Source organism: Takifugu rubripes, chromosome 22, assembly GCF_901000725.2.
Source record: "Takifugu rubripes chromosome 22, fTakRub1.2, whole genome shotgun sequence".
NCBI lineage: Eukaryota > Metazoa > Chordata > Actinopteri > Tetraodontiformes > Tetraodontidae > Takifugu > Takifugu rubripes.
The window spans coordinates 9,394,162-9,420,021 of NC_042306.1; the positions used below are offsets into that span (position 1 = coordinate 9,394,162).

At 45.4% G+C, this 25,860-nt stretch overlaps 1 protein-coding gene across 2 annotated transcripts in view; it reads left to right on the forward strand.

Annotated features, from left to right (window-relative positions):
- The first annotated feature begins 4,398 nt into the window (after nucleotides 1-4,398).
- The window catches only part of LOC101067285 (glypican-5-like), a 66,916-nt gene continuing 45,454 nt past the window's right edge, over nucleotides 4,399-25,860 (forward strand). The window contains exons 1-3 of one of the 2 annotated variants that reach the window (XM_011616402.2): nucleotides 4,399-4,943; nucleotides 10,843-11,004; nucleotides 23,306-24,003. In XM_011616402.2, the coding sequence (XP_011614704.2) occupies nucleotides 4,763-4,943; nucleotides 10,843-11,004; nucleotides 23,306-24,003 (1,041 nt within the window). In that variant the 5' untranslated portion in view covers nucleotides 4,399-4,762. The remainder of the gene's footprint in view (nucleotides 4,944-10,842; nucleotides 11,005-23,305; nucleotides 24,004-25,860) is intronic. The other variant, XM_011616404.2, reaches the window with a different exon arrangement.

The window sequence follows — 25,860 nt, forward strand, 5'->3', positions numbered from 1 at the left end:
CACAAATGGCCTGTCAAAAAGGTGCATTCCCCCCTTTTTACGCTTTTTGTCAAGGCACGTGGTCGATTGGGTTCGTACAAAGCGCGCCGCTCCGACCAGCCCCTCGCGCACACGCACGCACGCACAAAGGCTGACCTCTGTGTGCGGCCCGCGTGAGCAAGCTCAAAGAAAGAGTTTAGATCCGATCAGAGTTCACCGAGCACAGACAGTGAGGGAATCTCAGAGGTTAAACACATTTTCCACCTATGTGCACAGCAGCACTTTGTTTGGCGAACAGCGGAGGACACTCCCACAGGGATGGACGGGTGTGTGTGTGTGTGTGGGAAGGGGGGGGGGGGGGGGGGGGGGGGGGGGGGGGGGGGTGAAAGAAGATTAAAAAGCTTGCAACTTTACACGCTCCTAAAGATGCACGGAAGTGTGTGAAAAGCAGATGGGAGCCACCTGTGAGGTGCATGAATACATTAAGATCAGCCCCTGGAGTGAATGTGATGGTGTGTGTGTGTGTGTGTGTGTGCGTGCGTGTGTGTGTGTGTGTGTGTGTGTGTGTGTGTGTGGGGGGGTTAATAACCAAAACTTTTGTTGTATCAGAGTGCACCATGGGAAAACATACTGCTCCACTAAAAATGTTTGTTTTGCTCAATTCCAGGACCAAAAGGTCAACAGCATTAGGCAACAGGTGACGTCAGCAACTCTAATGCATTATTGTCAACACAGTAGCCAAGTGATATCACCGCGTCTGGCATGGAGACACATATGTTCTTGTTCCTGCAATCTGTGACAGTAATGACCATTCAGAAACGCTGAGTGATGTGGCGATCCCCTGCTAGCCCCTTCGCTCATGCGTGTAATGATGTGGTATCGATCCACTGCTGTAACAGGCTAATGAAGAGTCTATAAAAACCATTACACCAATCAATTAACTGTCACAGAGGAGAGGGGGGCATTATGAATGGAGCAAGGGCTTTTATGAAAGGGGGTTTAGGCTGCAGGCCACGCTCTGACTCTGGCTGCGGAGGCTCAGAGACGGGTTCCACGTGTTGTTTCCTCCCTGGTTGTGCAGTTCAGATGAGGGAAGGGATGGAGGTGCTGGCTGGACACATAGTGAGGACGGTGGCGCTGAATATGTCAGCGTCTCATTAAAGATGCAGCCTGCCTTTACTTCTACTCCTCACATCCTCCACCCTGGGGAAATGGAGCATGAGCTTCCTGGTCCCATCAGACGTGTGCAGGCAGATGACCACTCCCTGCTCGCATGCACGTTTGGTAAAGTGGTGTTTTCTCCATGGAAATCTCCATTTAAGGATTTTTTGTTGTTGTTGTTGAACTTTTAATACCCTGGTTTTTGTGCCGTTCTCCTACTGAGCTACACAACGTGCGGTTATGTGAACTTTTTAGTACTCATTTATCACATCCTGGCTCCTCCAGGGATGTCAGGCTGAGGCGAGTCTCTAACAAACACTTGCTGTTACACCAAGACAGAGAGGTGAAAATAGGAAAACACAATCTTCGATGCAGGCAGCTGGGGGCTCCTGCAGTATCTTTGGGTGTTTAACCCCCTAAGCCCCCATAATCCCCAGTTTAAAGGGACACAACTGATGGGCTAAAGCCCTCAGAGATCATTGACTTACCACCATAAAATGACAGAAATGAGGATCTTTCTACCAGACTGATTTAGCAGTGTTGACCTTCTACACTGGAAGTTCAAAGGCCATTAAAGCCTCAACTATGATACCCTTCTGATGTAGCACCCAAAGGTCAGCGCGAGTATCCACATGTGTGTATCATCCGAGGACAAAACCTGAAGCATGTTGCATGTGTACGTGTGTGTTGAATAGAACACATGTTTAAGGTGACTGATGAGTTGCTACAATAAAAAATATGCACATTGAGATCAATCAAGTTTAAATTTGAGTTTAAAGTAATGTTAAAAATGTTATACTCGCTGAACAAATGTCACTATCTCACGTTGTTCTGAGCTCTGTCGAAGTTCAAGCGAGAATTAGAAAGATGTCTCCATCTGCTGGCTAAATTATATATCGCAATAAAGACAGTTTTCTGCTTTTAATGAGGATAACTATTAAATACATTATTAAAAACGCCCTTTATAAAAGTAGTGTAATATTCTTCTTTAATAGAAGGAATATTGAACAGCTCCTGTCCCCCCTCCCAAAAAAAATATGCCACAATTTAAATTTCGCACTCAGAAGATGAAACGATCCACCAGGCACATGGAAATGGCCTGCAGTTTCGTGGTAATAGCAAGTTTGATGATCAAATAATATTTTAGCATCTAAGTTCTTGGATATGACCGCCCACCTAATGACTTGGAAATAAAAAAGCAATTGAAATATTGAAAGAGAACCGGGCAACACATCAACCTGGGCCTGTTCTTTAGTGTTTATGATTAGATGACGAGTCCCCCGTTTTCCATGTGTGCTGATTCCTTCTGGTGTGGTTTCTCCTTCACCCCCCTCCCCCTGTCCATTATCTGACGTCAGTGTTTTCACCTGTGTCTAATTGTCTCTTCCCTTTCACATTTAAAACCTCAAAAGAAGGTTTTTGCCTTGTTTTAAGTGGGACTGCAGTTACTTCTGTTCCTGTTGTCTTCTGATGGACTCTGGGTGATTTCTTATGTGAGCTCAGCTGGGATCCGTTTTTCTTTGTTTTCCACTCGGATCTTCCGCCTTCAACATCTGGTCTTTGTTTTCTCCCGAACGTTGAGGTCTTCGAATGGTAGGTGGCATGGGGGAGGAAAAGGACCGTCCTGCCCTCATGAAGGGCTGAACAATAAGTTATTAAATCTGCTGAGGTACAATAACAGAATCTTTAGTTTGATTCATGCAGCAACAGAATGATGATGTTTCAGCAGCTGTCATCAAGCAAGCATATCATCTTATACAGCAAATCCTTTGGCTCTGTCATGTTGTCTACAGGGAGACTATGAGGTAAATGCTGCACCTATGATGCTTCCTTCAAATACACGTAAACTTTGTTTTTAAAGACATTTCTTTACATGTTGTGAACTTTAAAAGAGTGTCACCCTCCCGAGGGAAACCAAGGCCAAGTTAACTCCGTCTGACTTGCCAATGCAACAGGAAAAAATGGTTTCTGCATCTTTAAATGTCGGCGCAAGAAGAAACGTTGCTGTCAGGACTTCAGAATAGCTGCGACGCTATTTCTGTTGCGTTATGTGAAATATTTCTGAATGGATTTGCAAAAGCTCGGGCTCAGCTAACGACGTGAACATGATGAGAACATCCCTTTCCTGAGAAAAGACATGGGGAGGATGTTGCCAAAAACAGAAAGAGGGAAGTTAGGGAATCGAATCATCTTTTATCACTGGACACTTAGTTGGTGGAAAAGTCGTAGGTGGACTTTTACACATCTAGCACTTCATAATCCCTTTTGTTCTAAGCCATGCTCCAGCTGTCTTCCAGGCGCTGGTGAATGGCGCATTAAGTTCTATAAATTTTTAAGAAATGTATGATGACATCCTGATCTTTTGCCCAGATCCAGACACTCAAAGGAAACAGACTTGAGGCTCCACTCCTCTGTTCTCCAAGAAAGCGGTCCACAGATTTATTATTTAATCCTAAAATGCAATGTTTCATTTGCAAACCTTTTTTTTTTTTTTTTAATTTAATCAGTTTTCTGACAGAATGGAGTCGAAGTTTTGCATGTATATTTGTGTGCTCTCCACGGGTTAGACATTTTTACAGTAGTTATTTTCATTTTAAGACATTGACATTTAAGACATTATTGAGGCTTGATGCAATACAACATTATGTCCACAAGAGGGTAGTATTGAACACTAAATGAAGACCAGTAGACTTAATTGTTATATGACAAAAAAAAAAAAAAAAACCTGTCAAATCTCGCTTTTAGTTTAAGAGACAACTGCAAAGGATCGGGGGGAAAAAAAACTTTAATATTATTTTGATGATCTGATGGACTGGTGTTAATTCTGGTATAAATTCGAATAGTAAACAGCTCTCCAATACCCTTTTACCCACAGTCCAAATAATTGTACAACAATCTTTTTAAATGCTATTTGGTCCTTAAATCCCGGCATTTTGTCCAGATGATCGTGATTATTTGGCCACAACTGTATTTATCTCACACTCTGAAAACTTGCCTACAAACGTTGCGCAGCAAAGATACTGACGACGGTTTTTATGAAAGATATGATCCATTTAAAATCAAGCAGTGAGAAATCCTGCAGGCAGAATCTCTTGCACCTGCAACAGAAGTCGGGCATTCTGTTGCTGAGATTCTGATTCAGAGATGTGTCTTTAAAAAGAATACGACAAACACACGCGCGCAGCCTACAATTTAAATATTTAGGACCAAATCTGCTCATCTGTGTCTCATTTGTGCAACTAAAGTTTTGGATCGGTTTGAACTAGGTGGTGTTACATGGGGGATATTATGCAGAGAGCTTCGTTCGGGGCACACACTGTTGCTGAAGTGAACAGAAAGGGAGGGAGAGTGCGCTTTGGAATCAGGCACGCAGACAGCCGACCACTGCAAAGTGTTGAACGTGGGACAGTCAGGCTCCAGCCCGCAGCGCTCTCTCTGTGCCCACCAGAAGAGCCCCCCAAAACCAGCGCGCACGACCGCCCCAGTCAATGATGTGAATGTCGGTGATGTTTAAACTCATCGTCGCTGCTTCAGTTGCTCTCCATATCCGCGCTCTTCCACAGTCCGGAGTAAGACCACGGTAGTCTGTCCGCCTCTACGATACCTGCTGTGAGATGCGGCAATGTCCCGAGGACTATCCCCACGCGTGAACTCTTATCGTGGCCCTCTTTGGATCCTGTCAGCGGCGATATTTGCGGCGAATGTGATCGAGGTGAACTCGTACAGCTGTCATGAGGTCAAGACCGCGTTCCAGCTGCGTCAGGTTGGGCCCCTGAGCCGCGTCCCGGAGACACCTCGCACAGGTGAGCGACCTTCCTCTGAGCACAAACGCGGTCTTCGCGGCTCGGCGGGCGCACTTTTAGATCATTCTTTAATATTGCGAGGTTAGAACTTTTCTATATTTAATATTACAAGAAATTCCCACTGCTTCCAACTTGGCACTTTACGCACGCGAGCGCTCTCTAAAAAGGGAAGGAGGTGATGACTACAGACTGTCTGCCGCCACTATCTGATATGGAGTCTCCCTGTATTAGCCCTCTCTCGCTTTTTAAAATATTTGTCATTTTCTTGACTCTCCATGTCAATATGACACATTCCGATTAAACTGAATAATCGGTATAATAAGAACCAGTATAGTATCTGGAGCTGATCTGGTCTGGTTTAAAGCATGATCCTTGTGATCACACGCCAGTTCAGTTCTTATCGCAGCCTGCTTTGAAAGAATAAAATATATGTATATTTTGCAAATTTCCCTTGGCTCAAAGCCTCGGAGCGCATTGGAAGCGCTGAGTCAGGGATTTTGTGATAGAACCAACTGAAGGTGAAGCAGACGGTTTCGTGTGATCAATCCCAGTATGGATGAGGCTCTAATCCTGTGGGAGGAAATGGGTGATTATCAATCTAAACGGCGATTTGCTAACACCAGCTCTTTGGGGCGGTGAGCTCATGATCTTCAGGAACCACTTTTTATTATTTTTTTTTTTTTTTTTAGCAGGTTTATTTGAAAGCGGCTTTGAAGGTTTTTGCGGGAGGAAAACTCGCTTGTTAGTTTGTTTGTCATGTGTTCTGGAGATGAAATCCAGCGTGAGAGGGTTCAGGCTGGAGTTCAGCTACGTCTTCACTAGAAAATCAAGCTGCGGCTGTAGCGTAGGGGCTTCCTCGCACCTTGATCCTTCTCTTCTTGACTTTTTCCTCAGTATATTCTGGACAGCCCTGGGACCATCTCCACAGACCAGACTGCTTTCAGCAGTCATGTCACATGCAGGTTGGAGGCAGCTTAAGTATCACCCAGATAGCTGAGTGGGAAGCATACCAGGAGGTGCATCCAAACCACTTGATCTGTTTGTGTAGCGCGGCGTCTCTACTAGCAACAGAGGATTTTCGTGGCGGGCAGCAGCTAAACGTGGGTTTCTGAAGGCGACCACGTCTGAAATGAGGACTTTTGCCCTATTTCCTTTTTTCTGCCCTGCATCAGCGGCAGCTACATGGTAGCATCATCTGTGATTGTTAGACCCAAGAGGGAACTATGGGAGGCTTTAGTTCCCTTTTAAGTGCTTTATTTTCTAGTTGTTGTGAGAACCAATGTTTGAGAAACGAGCGGCTGCATCAAGCTGCGAGGAGATGTTTGAGAGGTGACAACCGCTGCAGTCCCGTCGCCTCATCTCTGGTTCCTGCTTTATCTATTGCTGCGATTCACTTGTTTTGGGTCAGGAGTTTACTGGTCTTCAAAGGTGACCAAACACATGCGTGTGTGTGCGTGCGTGTGCATTTGCTTCTCAGCTTCAGTTCTCAGATCCAACGCCAACAAAAGCAACTCTTGAAATCTGAAGTGGCAAAAACTTCAGGTCTTTTAACCGACTGTTGTTTGTTTTTTAGTGCACAGTGCTGCACTTCATTCATGGGGCTGAAGAGATCGCTGCCCCAGTGTCAGGAGCAGGACAGCCAGGAACCAAAGGGCCAACCAATTGGTTATGATCTCAAACGAAACAACCGCACCCTTTGATATCGTATTCAGTGCTTGTTTGCTTTTTACTTCTCAGAAGGAACGTCCGCAAAAAACTCCGCTAGCTTTGAGATAAAGCAGGTCACACCCACCCACGCCTGGAAATCCACACTAAATTGAGGTTTTCTTATTTTGAGAGGTGTTTGAATGTGTATATAGTGTAATTATTTTTTTCTGACTTAAAAATGCAAAAATAGGTCCAGAAAGACAGATTGACTGCCTGTTTTCATTGCATTATTTCTGAAAAATATTTATTCGACTTAAAATCCAATTACAACATCATTCTGGATACTTATCAATAATCATGTGGATGTTTTACTCCTGTGTCAATGAAGAGCGTCTGTATTATATATTCAATTTCCATTTTTCTTAATGGATTAGAGCCTTCACACTAAGCCGACTGCTTTAAGCCTGCTTCCCCATCACCGTACATCTGTATCTAATTAGATAACCTAAAATATTTGCTTTGCTGTCGTCGCAAGCCCTGGGCCACGACTCGTTACCAAGGGGACGCCGATATTGGCTGACATGAAGTAGCTCATCCTTGAGTTAGTAGCTCCCTGTCGTGGCTCCTCACAGAGAGGGGAGACCAGTCGTTGGTTCCTTGGTAACTAACTTCTCTAATATGATCATCGTATCAGATCGGGAGGAGCTTATCTAACACGGCCGGCCTCAATTTTAAATCGGATTTCCTGAGTCATTAACAGCTATTTTAGTATGGAAGAGTAAGTGTTTTATATCAGGAGTACCTGGCTGCAGGTTTGACAGTTAATGGTGCGGGAATGGGAACCGGGTGTGTTATCACATATCGCCACGTCCTATGTCCGCTACAGTCGAAGGCTCTCAAAGCCTGGTCTTTGATTGGTTGTAGTCAACTCCCCCATATAATTAAACACTGCAGCAACCTTCTTATTTCTTGTCCTCTCGTACAATTCGTTATTTTTTGCAATCCTTTCTCTTTTCTTCTATGTCAGCCCCAAAATGAGACCATAGTATCTCATGTAGTGTAAACACGGCCGTTCCGTCCTCCTTCCTGCCTCCGTCCATCTGTCCACCAGCCTTCCGACTCCTGTCCGCTGGCGGCCGCCACTCTGGAATTGGGCAAATCCAAACATTCCAGCTGTGTTTCATGGTTGATTAAAGATGCAGGTGTGTGGCAAAGGCCCTTTGAGATGTGTTTTCTTTAAACGCCGGCCATCCTAAATACGGCAGATCTGCGCAGGGTAAACAAGCCGACCCAGCAGCTTCAAACGAACCCTCCTTCCTGCGGCGAGTGGGGGTGGTGGTGGTTGAGTGGGGTTTACCTGCAGTAATTGGCTAATTTCTAACAAAGTTATTCTTGTTCTCAGAAGTGTCTAAACAGGAATGTCAGGAAACCACAAGCCTCTTGGTCATCAACACATCCCAAATCCAAACAATCTCTGCAGAGCTTTCAGGGGATTTGAGCTGAATCTTGTATGTAATTCACTTAACAGGGACACCGGTTTATGGATCTGTGCTGGAAAGTATGTTGCTACTGTAGCACCGCATATTGAGAATGGAATTCCAGTTTAGCTATTATCCGGTGCAGTGAGCTGCTTCCCCTCTCTCTTTTTTTTGGGGGGGGGGGTCCCGCCAATGGAGGGCATCGAGCTGCTGCTGAAGGGAACAGCCAATAACAGGTCAAGACCCCTGAGCTGTTACTTTAATATGGCAAATTACTCCGGAGGTATTTGCCACCTGAGGACGATTAAGCCGGTCAGGCTTCAGAGCTGACACCGCGTCTGGAGCGCAAAGTGCCGTGTGTTTAGACAGGTTGAGCGAGCAGTGGCCAATTTCAATCACACAAAGGGCAGAAGTGATTTAAAACGACAGTTTTAAATGAAACAACATTTACCTTTTTGATAATGCTGAGACAAGAGGAGCTAGCATAGGGACTAGACCTAGCTAGCTGTTTTTTGGTGCTGTTCTGGCTTATTTTCTTTTTTGACAGTGCTCTTATAGCCCGAGCACAGGTTGATTGACATTTTAAAGAGGTCAGTTAGTCGCGATAGCGTGTTAGTGTTATTTTTGTCCCAGATGGCCTTTTGGAGGTTGGGGGTAATGGTTAAACAGATCGTCTACACAGGGCACCTGGAAGGATCGCCACTCTTGTGCGGCAAATGGGATACTGGAGGAAGATGCATCATACTCCCCAAATTATTTAGCAGTAATATTTTGATTGTTAAGCAAATATGTAAGAACTTAAGAAGCAAACAACATCTTTAGCTCCTTCTTACTACATTTAATTGAGCATGCATCCAAATCCAAATGTCTCAGAAGCAATCATTTTGATTTCCTCACCAGAGACCCTTCCACCCCCAGACATTTGTCAGAGCTTAGGTTCGCAAAGAATAATGGAAGAAAATTGCACTGACCAGATGTTTAAAACTGTTACCGTGTCTACTAAATACGGGCTGGAACAAAACCAAAGCTGATGCGATTTTTGCAGGCACCGCTGACGACATGGTTGATGGCGGCAGCAAAATGTCAAATATCTCAAGATCCAAAGACCGGAACCCAGAAGCAGCTACTGCTCAGTTCCTGATGGGTCCAGAAAGCAACCTGGTGTATTTGTAACACTCTGACCTGACTGCTGCAGTGGACGTAGCTGTCAAAACCTGAGTATCACTTACTCCACGCAGCTACTCACCAGAGACAGAGAGGAGCAGGCTGGATTCCAGCGTGAGTCCCTGGATATTCAGGTTGTCACTGATGACATGCAAGCACAAAAGAGCGAAGGAGCCAACCAGTAAGGAGAACCGGTTTAGACATATAATTGAGTGTTATTGGAGATTAATGAATATTACACAAGAGGGGTCCTCGGTTAAATTTGTAGACTAATGATCATCCTGCTGGGACAGCAGTTGCGTGTTGTTGGAGGTGGAACATGCCCTCATTTTCAATGAGAACACCTATGACGTCCCCATTTATTCAGGTTAAAGGAAATTTATTCGGGATCCAAATTTTCATAACCTATAAATTAGGTGGAAACTTATTAGATGATAGAAAAATTCCAACTTTTAACACTCCAAGCTTCCTCCCAGAGGTGTCCCGATATTCTTGGCATGGCAAAAGAAAAAGGCTTCCAGAAACCAGGAAAGTAATAAATAAAAATCCTGGAGCGCTGCAAAGATGGAGCAAAGGGGCTGGAAGGAGCACAGCGACCAGTAATGACTTCACTTGTCTGGCCCTGGGATGGGAACAAATGGAGCCTCGCTGGGTAATTAAGAGACACCCAGGCCTCACTGGGATATGCCAGGCAAATAGAGAGGGGGCAGAAAGGGAAAGAGGGATCGAGAATGCAACCCTATTGTGTTTCATGGAGGGATTTGGACAGTGAGGCACTGGTCTTGCGGTCCGTCCTAAGGCCATGCTTTAGGCTCGGGTTACAACACCTGCCTCCTGCCACCCCCGTCCCATCGTCCAACACCCCGCTTCACACGGCACACATCAGAATGCATTATCATGTCATCGGAAATATCCCAGAGCGGGGAAATGTGCGTGAAAGGGTAGTTTTTTACACTCCACGCTGACTGCGGGCTTGTGAATAGCCTGGGCGATATTGCCACGCCTTGGTGAGAAGCAGAGGACTCTGGCACAGACGGGGGCGCGCTCGCCGTCGCTGATGTAACCGTGCCTCTCTGCTATTTGGATCACACTGTTCGGAGTTAGGTCATTGCCTTCGTGTGGCTGCTTTACGAACTGCATATTCTGGCCGACAACAGTCCTGATTTAGACAGCGTTTCTTAATGAACTGCACCGGTGCGTGCGTGTTGAAGAGTGCGTGCAAGTCAAAGATAATTGTTTGGATTGTAAAAAACACGCCCACGGTATTACGCGTCTTTATTGGTCACACTTGCACGAACAAATATATGTCTTGACGACATGTATCCAAATGTCTGACTTCAAAGATATTTATATATTTAGCGGAGACAATATTTATAGCAGGAAGCGTGGATGAATTCTTGGTCTACTTTCTCACCCTCCCATGGTGCCTCCTGTCTCCCAGTGGACTTTCAGCTTGTCCGTCTATGCGCATACTGGTGTCTATTTTTACAGTGAATCATACAGTCACATTAAAGATGACGATTGGCGTTGGTAATGTGCAACACTAAGGTTAACTTTAGGCACTTAAAGGTTTCGGCAGAGCATTAAGGTATGACTGTTCTTTCTTCTAGATGTGGATCTGTCAGTTTGTAAGCACCAGGGTCCCTCCTGCTGCACCCGGAAGATGGAGGAGAGCTACCACATTGCTGTGAAACGAGAAACCATCCACAATATTCACTCCTACAGCTACGAGCTGGAGCACCTTCTCTCTGGACACTCGGACGCCTTCCAGGGTAAGTGTTGGGATGTAGGAGCCCCACCGGGGTCGGTCTGAGACCCCAATGGGCAGAAAGGATGTGTTGCAGAAGTGTTAGAGTTCTCCTTTAGCTGATTCTTACAGGCCCCAAACATGAGCAAGTTTATGCAAAAAACAGCCCACTGAGTTCCCACAGTCGACTGCATCCTCTCCTCTCCTCTCCTCTCCTCTCCTCTCCTCTCCTCTCCTCTCCTCTCCTCTCCTCTCCTGTCATGCTCTGAAGGGGAAAAATCATTTAGGGTAACTGGTAAAAGGAGGGACCACAGGTCCTTTTTGGAAGCTGATCTGCAGCATCATTATCCAATCTCATCTTTATTTTACAGACTAGATTTGGAATCGATCTATAAGCGCTCAGTCATTTGCCAGCTAAAAGCTTGTGTGCTGCACCTAACTGACCCACACAGACCACCAGCCTGCTGTGTTGCTTTATTCCTGTCTTATTTCAGTTTAAATGTTTTTGGGAAAATCCAAACCTCCTGTATATTACAACAGGGTGGAAAACGTGCTTTGGATGTTTGAAGAGCAATTTTGGTACCATGCAATTACTTTTTATAAGACAAAGGAGCGCTCAGACGCCATATTCCCTAAATTTCCTTATGAAAGGGGCCGAGCTCCCCAAAGCTCATAAAACAAAATACAGTTCATGGAAAATAGAATAATGGGAATTCCTATTTTGACAGAAACTTGTAGCCCGATAAGCCACAACATTAAAAGCAAGTGACAAACGAACTGGGCAGCAATAATCATCCTGTTATGATGAACTGCTGGGAATCTTTTGGTCAGCATCCCCTCTTCCAGCAACTACACTCCCACCTACCCATCAACAGCGTAATACGCCTGGCCAGACCACACATGCCGTTCAGAAAAGCCTTGAAGCACATGACAAATTGTTTAATTGGAACCATGAACTGAACAGATGCCCCCGTCTCCCAACCCCGTAAGGCCCATCAGATCCACTGCCAGTGTTCCGTTGCCAGTTACCACAGCCGACTCTCCGGACTGCCTGTGCTCCGACAGGTCAGGGCTCTTTTATAATGACGGGGATCAATAACAACACTTGAAATAATCTCTTAGAAAAAATCGTCAGCTGCACCAGTTTGAATTCTCGCGTCTAAAAAGTGGTCCTGCTCTCCGTGGCTTTTGTTTTTTTTCTTGAATCTTTAGGATCTTTCCCCTCTTACCTAAGGTCTGAGCATGTCTGCAGGATAAAAATCAGGTCTTCCACATGTCCAAATCAAGCCAAGATGGAAAATAACAATGGAGCAACAATAGAAACGTTAGTATAGTGGCGCCTAAAATGATGATGTCACCAGCCCTCAATTTGCAAGGCCTTCTAAGGACAGTGTGCCTCTGGAGGAATGTGATTTAGCAAGTGGCTTGCATGAAGTAATTAGGATATGATATTTGGCTGCCACATGATCATTATTCACGATTCGGGTAATGGGAAATATTTGGGGGAAGCTTTCTCCCACCCTCCTTTTTCCGTTTGTTTGTATCGTGTCAGCCTAATTGGATCATGTGCAGTTCACCACAAAGCCACTTGCCTGCCGACGGAAAACTTCGCTCCCCTAATGTGACGTGTTTATTTGATAATTCCTTTGTGATGTAGCCGCTATTTTCTGAGCGGCTTCTTATCTGTCCGTTGTTCCAGGCTCTCCATAAATCTTGTAGCAACAAGCCAAGCCGATGTATTTGTTTCTTTATACACTGGACCTAGTTTTTCAACCCAGAATTGCTCCTGCTGATTGCTGAAGTTTGGCCAAAAGGACAATAAAAATACATGGTGTGTGTCGAAGTAGTGTGATTGTGCTTGTGTTTGAAAGCCCTTGTGTGTGTGTGTGTCACTGTTTTCTTTGGCCCATCAATGTTTTAACAGCCTAAAAGCCCTACTGCGCTTTGTCGTGTGTGGGCGTTGTCATGTTGAGAGTACGACCCCATAAACATGTCTCGCATTAATAAAGGGTGGGAACTTTTCATGCTTCTGGTACTAAATGTGTTATATTCTCACTCAGTGGCTTTACAGGACGCCTAAAATAACTGAATTACTGCGTTAATCCGACTTAACATGCACTTTTAAAGTACCGTTTAACACGCACTTGAGTGAAATCAAAGTTTGGAGCTACACACCCAGATATGCGAATGCAACTCGATCCGCTCGGGATGAGATCTTCTCTGCCAATTTCTGGCCAGGAAGTTGAACAGCATGTAGGAAGGCAAACAGAAGAGCTTAAACAGAAGAAGCCGTCTGATCGCGGAGTGCAGTTTTGTGCGCATAAAAAGACACGCTTCATGACGCCTCGGTTGCTAATGTACTTGCTGTGCAATTGACTAGTGTCTGGGTCCTGTTGGGAAATGGTCCGATACCAACAAGCTGAAAATGTGCAAATTGCCACCTGTCGCAGTGGAGGCACCATCGAATAAATTAAATACACTCCCATATATGTATACTGTTTTATATACAGACAGAAGTCCATTTAGACAGCGACAACCATAGTTTGACTAAGCTGCAAATGTAACTATCATGAAAGACTTTGTGTGTAGAGGAAGAGTGTCTCGGCAATCCATGGCAAAGTTGACTGTTAAAGAGGGTCCTGGAGGTGGGTAGGGATCGTTGCCAAGTCGAAACTCCACCAGCATAAACCCGCCATCGAGGGCTTCAGACTTCCAGAATCTTGCGTAATCTCAGCACCTCTTTGTGGTCTCTGATTGGCTAAACCGATGTTGAACAGATGGATTGGCCACTTGAATAACCTCCCTTTACCCGCAGCTAATCCAGACTTACTACGGAGCCCCAATTTTAATTACTGCCAAAGTGCCACGGTGTAAATGACTCTTCTAGGTCCCACGTGCACCTGTGCGCTGCAGTCTGACGGAATTGTTTGTCCATCTGCACCGCAAGTCAACATGACGAGCAAGAGACCAAGTATCTGGTTCACTGTATACTCACACTGAGGAGCAGATGTCACGAAATTGCTGATCGCTAATGTCACTGATACGCGGAGGACACAGCCCGGCGCTAAAGGCCACGACACCTGTGTGTGTGTGTGTGTGTGTGTGGGGGTGGGTTCATGGTGTCCATCTTCATCATTCTGGGCATAAGTGTTCATACATGTGAGCATGTACAATATTTACCATCTGTGCAAATCGGCATGACCACCTCGTGGCTCAAGTTCTCCACAGAGGAGCTGACAAATACCTGTCAGGGAAACGCACTCTCCTGGGCCGGACGGCCCTTCATCAATGATGACAGCGTATCACATTTAGAACTGGAGGTGCCCTTCACAGAAGAGATGGGATGTTCATTTGAGAACGTGCTACAACGGGAGAGAGACAGAGAAGGGGGAAAAAAAGGCCGTCACAAGGACGCCACCTTCCGCATATCGAGGCGATGTAATTAGCCGAGAGTTGTGTCATCATCCAAGAACTCTCTGGCATCCGCTGCGCCGGCCTGGGGAGATGGAGAGAATCTCTCCACCACCTCTTTGGACCTGGCTCTAGATTTACGAACACTTGAAGTCGGCTTCCAGGGTTTTTGTTATTTAGTATTAATGATTTATTCGTGCTGGGCGGAAAGCCGATTCCTTGAATCCCATTTCTAAACCTACACCTGTAACGTTTAAATCCTGAATCAACTTGTCATATAAATTTTCTTGCCATATAAATTCTCCACGCTGTGGCGGCGCAAACAGGAAATCAAACCTCTTGGAAGATGACAATGCAACAGTGGTTGGGATGATTAAATCCAGGAATTATAACTATTTCCAGAAAACTGTTTCGTTTTTATTCTCTTTGACCGTTCTGTCCAATAAAGGCATCTTCTTATTTAATTCCACAATAGTCTAATGTAATATTTTAATTAGAGTTTAGTCATTTTATTGCACAATACTTCAGTTACAAGTATTTATCAAACCATCCCTCTGCATTTTTTTATTTGTTCCTTCTGCTGTTCTCAGTCACCATACATTTATTATGGGAGTTATGTGTGTGAATCCACGTGCACTAAGGATGACTCACTGTATGGCTCTTGCGGACACACTTTTTATGTTTTATTGCATGCATGTCGGTCTATCTATATCATAATCTCTGCATTCTGGCGAGTTTCGCTGCCTGAAATCTCGCAAGCCAATCTCAAGTCACGTCATAATTTTCTCCCTCTCCCGGGCGCTCCGTGTCTGCAGATGTTTTGACCGACAGGTTATTGCTCCAGAGGCAGACGCTTGGACACAGGATGACATTGCACTGCGCCATGAGCTCATTCTTAAATTAGGGAGGATATCCGGAATCTGTCCCTGAACGTCTCATTTAATCATAAAGGAGTGCAGGGAAAATGTGTTTATGGATCCACCACTGGAGTTAGTCACATTGACACTGTTGTGCATGTAATACTGTGTGTATGTGTGAACAAGCCGTAGGCTTCCGGTGAAACTAAAGGTGTTTCTAGCCCTGTGGGTAATCCTGAGACAGAAGGGGAAAAAACAAAGTGAGAAAGGTTGAGTGTCATAAAAATCATGTTAAAAGTTCTAATTACATCTGCATTTCAGCTTCCCCCTTTCAGGCCCCATTTACGCGACGTTTTTTTCCGATTCCATAGCAAAACGGTTTCCCATGCAGATGACAACAATCAAGAACAATCACACAGACCACCAATACGCTGCAGCACACATGCCAGACCAGTGGGTAGCGGTAACAAACCAGGACGAGGAGTTCCACACTCAATGTTCTACTTCTACGCCTTTTTATGGTCTGTGAGTACTCCTGCAAGCTACTACAAGACTCTCCTCTCTGGAGCCCATTTTAGTACCTCAGATTTCAGGCATTTTTTGCGCAGCCAAAACGGAAGCGTTGCATTTTCACCTGAAAAAAGTGGGGGCTTAGAGGGTAAAACCAAAGCTTCAGAGTGCACCAGCGTGCTTACATGTGCGTTGAACCCCAACAAGCCTCTCCCTCCGTGCGCAGCGTCGTTCTCCTGCTGCAGCAACGGTTGCTTCACCCGAGCGCGGCGGGTTTAGGCGGGCGCCGCGCCAGCTGCTTACTCGTTGGCATGCGGAGGGCACGGAGCGCTCATGTGTCAGACGCAACCCGACTGCCAAGAAAGCACTCCGCAGAATGAAACAATAAATTCAAAAATGTATTCTGTCACCTCACTTCGCTCTTAATTCCAGGTTCTGCAACAGATCTGGACCTCCACGGAAACCATCGTCTGCTCCGATATAACACCGGATTCCTCTGCTAACATGAACCCTGGATAAATTAGCCTGTCGCCAGTCCCTCGACCATAATTTCACATTCTTGCATGGAAATTAGATGCTTCCCCCCCTTTTTTTCTAGGCAAACCAATCTTTTCTCTCGCCGGGAAGATTTTTAGATGTTTTCTTGACACCGCTTCTTACCCAGTCTAAACAAAATAGTCCCCGTGTAGACTAAACCTAATCTGTCTGCGTTTAGCTGTGTTAGTGCGGCGAGATCCAGGATGTGTCACGATAATCAGAAGAACTCGTACCTCTGGGGGCTTATTCTTTGTCCAAAGAATTTGGCTCTTTGGCCATTTCATCTGTCTTTAGTTGGTGGGATTTGTCCTCCACATTGGAGAATTGGTCCAGTCTGTCCCGTCTGCCTCTGCTGCACCCCTGTGTGCAAGTTCGAGATGCGGTTCTGCATGTGCTCAAGTGTCCGCAGAGAGCAGATAACCGTCCAAAACCGGAAGACAGATTTCTCCTTTGATTAACATTTCCACATTTCTTTTTTTCCCCCAGCTTAATGACTAATGGTGGACTTTTTTTTTTTAAAAAAACAGAATCTTGGAAAAATCTGCAGGGACCAATTATTGGTAAAATGTAGCAGAGGGGAATAAAGGAAGCCATCGGCTGCCCGTGGGAGCGTGTCCATTACGGGTTTTTAATGAATCACTGATGAGATGTTGATGCGATCTACATGTCTCTGCATTGTGAGTCACGATGTTACTTCAGCCCGTAGTGGGCTGGAACTGGCCAGCTCACTTCATCACGCCAACCATTCAAGTCAGCTCATTTTCCCTAATACGCCCCAAGTTGGACACGGTCGCTTCCTCTCATTCTTCCTCCTCGCCTCTGCGGCTCCTAGCGTACCATTAAGGAGTCCCAGCGGTTGGCTTTATGAACTGATCCTCCGGTCTTTCATCTGTTGTGTTCCAGAGGAGGAGGCTGACTATAAATGTTGCTCTGACCCCGCCCAAACATGCGCCGCTCCAGCCAGGAAGGCTTATTAAACTAGCTCTACTGCCAAAAGGAGTTTGCACGGGATGGTGCTTAAATCAAACACCACTTTTTCCGTCTCCTGAATTTCTGCTTCGGAAACTCCTATTTTAGTTTCTGTCCTGTCGTGTTCTTGTATCCAGACAAAAAAGAAGGGCTCAAAGTTTTTCAATGATTGTGTTTTGGTCAAGGGCATCAAGCGATTTGCCTTTTGAGGAATAAATGATAGGCTCTTGCGTGACGCACCTGTGCGCCATCTGAGCAGCCGGACGTTGATTGCCGACTGGGGGTGAGAACAGCTTTGTAACTGACTGAGTAACCCAGGCTTCAATTCATTTCAAAGCCTAAAGAGCCCCCGAATCACAAGAACCGGGCCTGTTCGGAACAGTGGAGAATCATTTAGTATTCATTATTCCTCTCACGCCTCTGTTTGGATCGTTTCTTGTTTATATGGTGTAGTTTGTTTGTTTTACTTGGAATTGCATTTATTGCCACTACTGTGGTTTTAGATGGATGATATATCAAGTATTAATATATTAGCAGTGCACTATTCTCCTCTCTCAGGATCATAACAGTGTTTTAGGAGTTCAAATGCTATAAAATCTTTAAGCCGTGTACTTATGTGACAGATCACTGACTTTTAATGTCCTCTGCCCCCCCACCCCCCCGATCCTGATGCAACACCCTATTAAACCCAGACATTGTGATTTATATACCAGTAAACCAAAAGAGTAATCAGGGGGTCTCCACAGGCCTGATGTCACTATTAATGTTTAGGACCAGAGGTGCTGTCCATCAGTCTGTCAGCGGTCTGCCCTCCGTCTGGCCCTCCACATTTCGCCCTTTATGGTATACGCCAGTTGAACAACCCCGTCCCTCCAGCCCCCTCACCCTGCTCCCCGGTCTCCTGTGTCCCCGTCCTTCTCTCATCTGCTCATTCCCTGCCTTCTCTCATGTTTCCCTACTTTGGCCTGGATGGAGAGGAGTGACCCCCCCCCACCACCACAACAGTTGAATCCCCCCCCCGCCCTATCACGGTATAGCACCCCAAACGCCCCTGGCATCCATGGTATTGTTTATGTTTCAGGGTTTTCATATTGCTTAGCTGCTGTTGTAATTACTGGAATGCAGAAGGAGTCATTATTACAGCACCTGTCGCACCTCTGATCCGATCCGAGGATTTGGGCCCAGAGTTTGCCGAATTTTTGCATTCGAACAGGACGTTGCGATCGCGATCTTTTACTTTTTAGGGGGCTGAGAGACACACACAGTTCTGGAGCCGCTCCCTGTGTGCAGGACAAATTTGCACGAGCAGCATGTCTCCATGTGGTTTCTGAGTGATGAGTCACGGTCCCTCTTTAGACGCGCACTTTTCCACACGCTCGATCCAAGACACATCAGCAGATTAATTAGCCGACTTATTAATAGTTTATCATTAGATTTTGGAGTGTAAAGTTAGAGCGTGGGAGACTGCCTGGCACTGCCGCGCGCCACCGTAACCCAAGATGACCAGCGGAGAGTGCGAGTTGGCCCTTTACAGTATTTGTACTAATTAAAACGGGGCTATGTATCCTACAAGTATTACAATGTCATCTACATGGTGACCTGCGTGAAACTCAAGCCTGCTGCAGGATTAAAGTGCTTTGAGCGTGATGTCAGCCTGACAGGTTGTATTGGAACTGATAAAGACGATAGGACAGACCCAAGAGAACTTGCAGCCTATTTTATCATAATATGAACGCAGGTTCAAACCCGCATATTTTGCCACCCCTGTAGTATTCTGATAATAGTGCTGCTATTCTGGTTGTCAGTCAAGGTTGTTGTCAAATTGTTTCATTAGGTTTCTTTAGAAGTAAAGAAATTACAACTACTAACTAGTAGATTTATGATAGGATGCCATCATCATATATCACTGTTCACATCTTTTTCTCAGTCAGTGTGCTGACAATGAAAAAAAAGAAGAAATGACTGACCAAAACTGGACCTTTAAGTGTCGGCTTGACTGAATTCCACTGAGCGTTGATCTACTCCTGCATGTATACAGACGGGAAGAATGTTCTGAAGCGGGACTGCATGTAAAAATGTAAACAGAGGAGCTTCAACAGAAGAAGATGGCTGAACACGACGACAGTGTCTCATCTGCACAAAACGTAGAGTGGGCAGAAAGTGCCCCATGTACAAGCAATGCTGGTGCCACTTTACCTGGGCTTCTAAATTTTTACAGTCCGTGAAGTCGTAGGTCAACCAGTAATGTTCCAACACTAACTTAAAGAAGCCAAACTGCAAGCTATCGTTGCTAATTGCTATTGCTAATTCACACCTGTGCAAGAATACTGTGAAAATATGTCCAGTTAAACACCAAGTCAAGCTACGTGGCACCCAAAAATGTAGTAATGTACAATAATCAGTCAATCAATCTTTATTTATATAGGATCTGACACAATCAAAATTGTTTCTAAATTGTGATTTGTTTTACAGAATCCCAGGGCCTGACAGAAAATTGAATTGCGCTAAAGCCAATTACTGAACTGGTTATGCTACCATACTACTATATGCTTCATTCCTGCTGCCAAATGTTAAAATTATAAAGCTTGGATAGATGCCACTGGTCTGGTAGGTAACCACTCAAACGTAGCGCCACGAGGTCTCTCCAGCTGTCGTCAACAACATATATTTAAGCTAGGTGATAATGTTAGCCTCAGGCTATTAGATATGACAGCTACTCACAAATATGCATCACTTCTAATCTCAATGCGTGTTGCTATAACGAAAAGCTAGCAATCTGGGACTTTATTGTGTAATTCAGACCGTCTAGATATGGCACAAAAGCTGTGTAACACACTACCACCCTTTCTTAAATGTGGAAGTACCCGGCATGAAGGCTATAGGTATCTCTCCAGTATCACTGTCTGACCAATTTTCTGGAGGTATTAATCTGTCTATTGAAAGTTCGGACTTGAAGAATCAACTCCATGAAACACTCGACGTTTGATTTTGCAACTGAAACGCTGGGTTGCCGTGCACGTGTGTGCTTACTGTGTGATTACAAGCAGTGACCTCAGTCGGTGGCCTTTTGCACGGCACTGTTGGAAATATGGTGTCATATCCCCTTACAGGGACACAACACCCTCTATATAGAGGGTCCTCTTTTCCACAATTCAATTTATTCATTTTATTTTTATTTTTTACACCTTGCTTATTCCAAGCAGCTCAGATCCACCACGCGGAGTTGCAGCTTAAACAAACGCGCTCATTTATTCCTCTATGGTTAACCTGGCAATTATGCATTTAAATCTTGGACTGGAAGTGGAAGATAATTGCTTCATGCAAAATAACAGTGGCCCAGCAAACCAAGAAGCTCCCTGATGAGAGACAGTGACATGATAATGATAGCCACCCACAACTGTGTGTGTGTCGGAATGGAGTGTGGTCAAATCCATTCCCAGGCACAGCAAACCCAAAATGAGCATCATGCTCTGGTCGTCGTAGACCTCAAAAGCTGTTGGTTTTCTTGTTTTTCGGTTGTCTCCCCGTTTGCTCGCGCTGTAAAGAGAAGAAAAAGGCCACAGCGATTGCCCTTGATTGGACACAAATCAGGATCCATGCGATCGTGGGAGATTCCCAGACGGAGAGCAGGGACGAAGGGATGCTGACATGGAATGAATCATGCTCTCCGTTATTTTATTTCCTTATTATCGTGTTTTGTCAGAAGGAATAAAAAAGGTGGACTGTCGGATTTGCAGAGGATGACACGGAAAGTCCGGGTAGGGCTCAGGTCCCGGGGGCCAAACAGATCCAGATGTCGGTGTGTGTTCAGGTGGAATCCACTTGTACAGTAGTTGTTTTTCTTGTCAGGAACTTCAGTTGCTTCTTTAACAGTCTCACACCCCCTTTTCCCCCCTGGTTTTTTGGTCAATTTATGATACATTCTTTGGAAATAAAACCCATTTTTATTAGCACATCCTGCACAAACATCCTACCAGAAATAAATAAAAAAATCCCCATGCAGTTAAACAGTCTTGCTTTTCTCTTGTAGAAGAAGCTAGTTTGAACTCACTTAGTCCTGCAGTGAGTAAGATTACACCATGGAATTGCTGAGCATGATAACTCTCTAATAACATTATGTTATGCCATGTAACTTGAGCCTTTGGGTGCATCTGATGGTGTAAAGGCCATGCGGCCAGTGAGCCTTGTGGCTTGCTGCAAGAAGACGGACTTAAATCTGGCACCGTCTCTGTAGCCACACAGGCAGACAAATGAAGTGGAACCGAAACTGTAACTCGCCCGTCAGCCTGACTTTAGCTAGAGTTTACTCATTTGACAGTTTTTTGCCTTGTCCGTTAGTCGGACTCTCAACTTTTCCACTTAAAGATGCCCGACCAGCCGCTGCTTCTGTTGTCTGCGACTTTTATGTGTCACAGGCAGCTCTTAAAGTCCCAGCTAGCTGCACGTTGGAGGGTGATTTGCGAAGTAGCCGCTCTGAATACGGCAATGGTGTTAGCTGGAGTGCTGCAAATGAGTCGTGCCTTTTACCGGCCAGTGGGGAGTCCCCAAGGCTAACAGACAGCGATCATATTAGTGCAGCTGTTGGGGGGGGCATGACTGTTGTTATCCTTCTGTCTGTAAGACGGGAGGGGCTGGACACACGCGTGCACACACACCCACACACACAAATCAGTGTCAGTACCTTTGTAAGGTCCTTACGCTGACACATTCGTTTCCCAGTAATTAGTAAAGCGCAACCCAAAATTTCAGCCTGTCTATTTAAACTTAAATGTCAGCGTCTGCCTTTTCATTTACTGTTATAATTGTCCTAAATCGGCCCAACATCTGAATTGGGACCCGCATACACACCAAAATGACCAAAACGCATGCGTAATGTGTGATTACAATGATTACAGGAAACAATAAAGAATAGTTTGTCCCCTGATTGGAGTGAACGCTTATATTTTTCTATTTTAGCCCCCCCCCCATGTCTGAATGTGTGCAGAATGACGGCCACAATCAGGAGAAGGAAGGGTGTGTATTGGCATCCCCTCTCAACCCCCCTCCACCCCCCACCCCAACGTTACAGTTGCTCATGCTCCTTCATGTCCTGGCATGCTTTTAAACTGACATCGATTCCCAGAGGAGCCGCTGTGTTGCGTCCGCAACATGAATACACAAACACACGGACACACACACACGCGGCCCCACTCAGTCTCGTGCAGAGGGGAGCACGTGGAGAGCTGCTGGTTAGAGGAAACGGAGGGGTCGCGAAGGCCGTGGAAAGGATGAGTTGGATTGTATGTAAGGCACCAATGACCTTGCGTTCTTCACCGTTTTTTCTGGTTGACCTTCTTCATCGCGGTGTGTGTGTGGGGGGGGGGGCGTCCTTGTCGTATCCACAACGCGTACTTCACTGGCACCAATCAGCCTCTAGACTGACGTCATTTATTGCTTTACAGCTTCGCTTTCCAAGGAAATGACATAAGCAAATGACGCAAATTACGTGTGTGCATGAGAGACGGCGAATTTGTCATATATAGTTTTTTAAAAAAAAAAAGCTAAATCCAAACAGATGGTTATTCCTTCTTACATCATCATCATTATCATCGTCATCATCCCTCTTTCTCACACACATTTATTGGGTTAATTCAGTTGATGGCTCCATACACGACATTATGTTTGAATCCCGCACAGGCTAATTTGACTGGTTTTGCTGTCTGACCTACTGGGATGGAATTACGATTCAAGATTTGTCACCTGTAACATTAAGACTTGTCAGCTATACATTAACACATGTTGACTTGAGTCACTCTGAATTTTACACAGGTAGAAAACCAAAAATACAAAATGTAAAAAGAAAATATACTACAGTGTGCAAATATTTTGTAAATATTGTAATGTCCATTGTCCACAGTTATAGCCCTATGGACAAAGGTCGACCTCAGCTGGACAGGAGTCACAGTTGAGATATGAGTTTGAAGCCTATAGATCATGTGATCAGATTGATCTGACTCTTCACCCTTCATTCTCTTCTCTCTGTTTCTCTTCCTCTCTTTACAGACATGTTCCAGTATCTTCTATCGTTCTCTCAGGGACACCTCAGCTCGTTGTTGGAGGGGACCTACACGCCGATGTCCCGCCACGCCCTCCCCCACGTAAACCAGCTCTTCTCCTCGCTCTCGCTCTACCTCCGCGGGGCCAACGTCTCGGTGGAGGCATCCGTTCACCAGTTCTTTAACAACCTCTTCCCGCTCACCTACACACGCCTCATCAACCCAGGAATTCAGGGCGGCACAATGAGCGATATGGGTGACTGTCTCCGTATGATCAGACAGGACGTCAACCCTTTCGGGCCTCATCCAGCCGTCATGGCCCAAGAGCTATCTGGGGCCCTGGGAGTGGGCCGACAACTTGGCCTGGCCCTGGAGGAGGGCCTGGAGGTGATGAACGCCACGGAACACATCAGCCTGAGCAAAGAGTGTGTGAGAGGCCTGGTGAAGATGGTCTACTGCTCGCACTGCAGGGGCCTGACGTTGATCAAACCTTGTGTGGGCTACTGTCTGAATGTGATGCGGGGCTGTCTGGCCAGTGTGTCTGAGCTCGATCAGCCTTGGAGGAGGTACACTAGCCTGTTAGAGCAGCTAACCCACGCCACAGCTGGGCACCACAGCCTGGAATTAGCCCTCCTCGGGGTCAGGGGGCACGTTAATGAGGCTTTGCTCTACGCGCAGCTCCATGGTCCACTCATCACTGCTACGGTGAGTGAACATGAAAACAGTTTTGTTTTAAACATATACCTTGGCGCTGTTTGGTGTGTTGATTGGAAAGCTCTCCGCAGGCTGCCCCGAGGGTTATGAGCTGCTTTTTTCCAGCCCTCGCAACAACGAACACCACATTAAAGTTGGCACGGTGTCTAAACCATTCAGAGAAAAATGATATTTATTTAAAAAAAAAAAAAAAAAAATTCACCCTCTTAGAAGAAAACTGGGTTCAGGACTGATGGAGAGCGGTGTTTTGACATGACAAACCAGATAAATCTCCCCTACATGGAGTACCATAAATCACTCACTCACTGAATGCACTTTACATAAGAAAATTGGATTAAATAGGAATGCAGAACTACCATATGCTTTGTGTTATCTGCAGCTTTATTATATAATAAAATCACATGAAAGCCATTTCAAGTCATTGTCAGACAAGCTGAATACTGACTGTAATTAAGTTAAGTTTGGATACGCAGTGTTTAGATCCTAAAAGTGGTCCTAATATAAATACTGTCATCAGAACAAACAGCCTCATTACACCTGGCACTTTATACCGCAAAGTAATTCTGAACAGCTGCTCAGTGCAGTGTTTACTTTTCAATATCAAGCATGACTTTACTGAGATTGCATTTAAAGTGGACTCATAAGCTTGAAACAATAATTACTTACTGTTTAGGCGCATCCACATGAATAACTGGTGGCTCTTCGCCAGTGCAGTCGTGGGGATGGTGTTCTTGAACCTCTCGAGCCCCACATTGAAGCATTGGAGTGAGTAATATACCCTGGACAAAGGCTCTGAAAATGTCCCAGCACCTTTCCAGCTTTTATTCCACATTGTTCACGCGTCGTTATATCATTACATTTTTGAGGGGGGTGCTTCTTACCTTATTCTTTACAATTGAGCTGGCTTAACATACAGCTCTTGCAAAGTGTTTATACATGCATGAAGAGGCTGATTCCCAGGATTTCAGTGAGCTAAAGTGGCTGATTCCCAGCCTGTCATTGCTGCTTGCCTGGATGCATGTGTGGTAAAAATCTCTTTGGTATTCACGGGGTGCAGCTGAAGCTAGTGCCGGGAGTACTGGGGACAGACCGAGACTTACGAGACTTACCCATGCTTGCAAATGAGACGGCAGCAAGGTGCCAGAGGCTCCGATCCTTTCCCCAAAGGAAAGTTAAAAAAAAAAAAAAATGCACTAATGCACACTCACCTGGAGGAACAACACAAAGCTGTATTGCAACGTTTAAAAGGGCCAGCACTCATGGCCCTTTTAAAGCTTTTTATAAAGCCTCAGTGCCTTGTCAAGGAAACCTGTTAGGTCCCCTGTGCACAACTACCGTGTCATGACAACCACCTTCAACCTCACACCTCTGTGACTTTTCATGCCTATTATCCTCCCGTCTACTGCAAAGGCAAATAAAGTGCAAAAGCCTTACTGCACCCATTCATTTCCATAACGTATGCAGCATTTATTAAATTAAGCACAAAGAGGCAACTTTGTTTTCCCGCAGGCGAGATATGTTTTTAGAAAAATTATTGTGACTGTGTGGTTTTACACTGGGATGTTATCCCAGACCGTTCTGCGGTTTCTCCCTCATGCGCTCAGGCGCAGAGAAACTTATATGTTGAAATATGTGAAATACGTCATAGGGTAGCACCCGGGTCACGACGCATGAACTGTGTGTGCCGACTGTAGCCAAGCAGTGAGCGAGTATCAGGTCAAGGGCATGGAAGCGGTCCACGTGCGTCCCACCCTGCGACAAAAGTGGCGGTGCAGGAGAGAGGGGTTTCTGTTGACCTTTTTTTGGACCAGAAGCATAGAATCCATCCTAACACATTCCTGCTCTTAT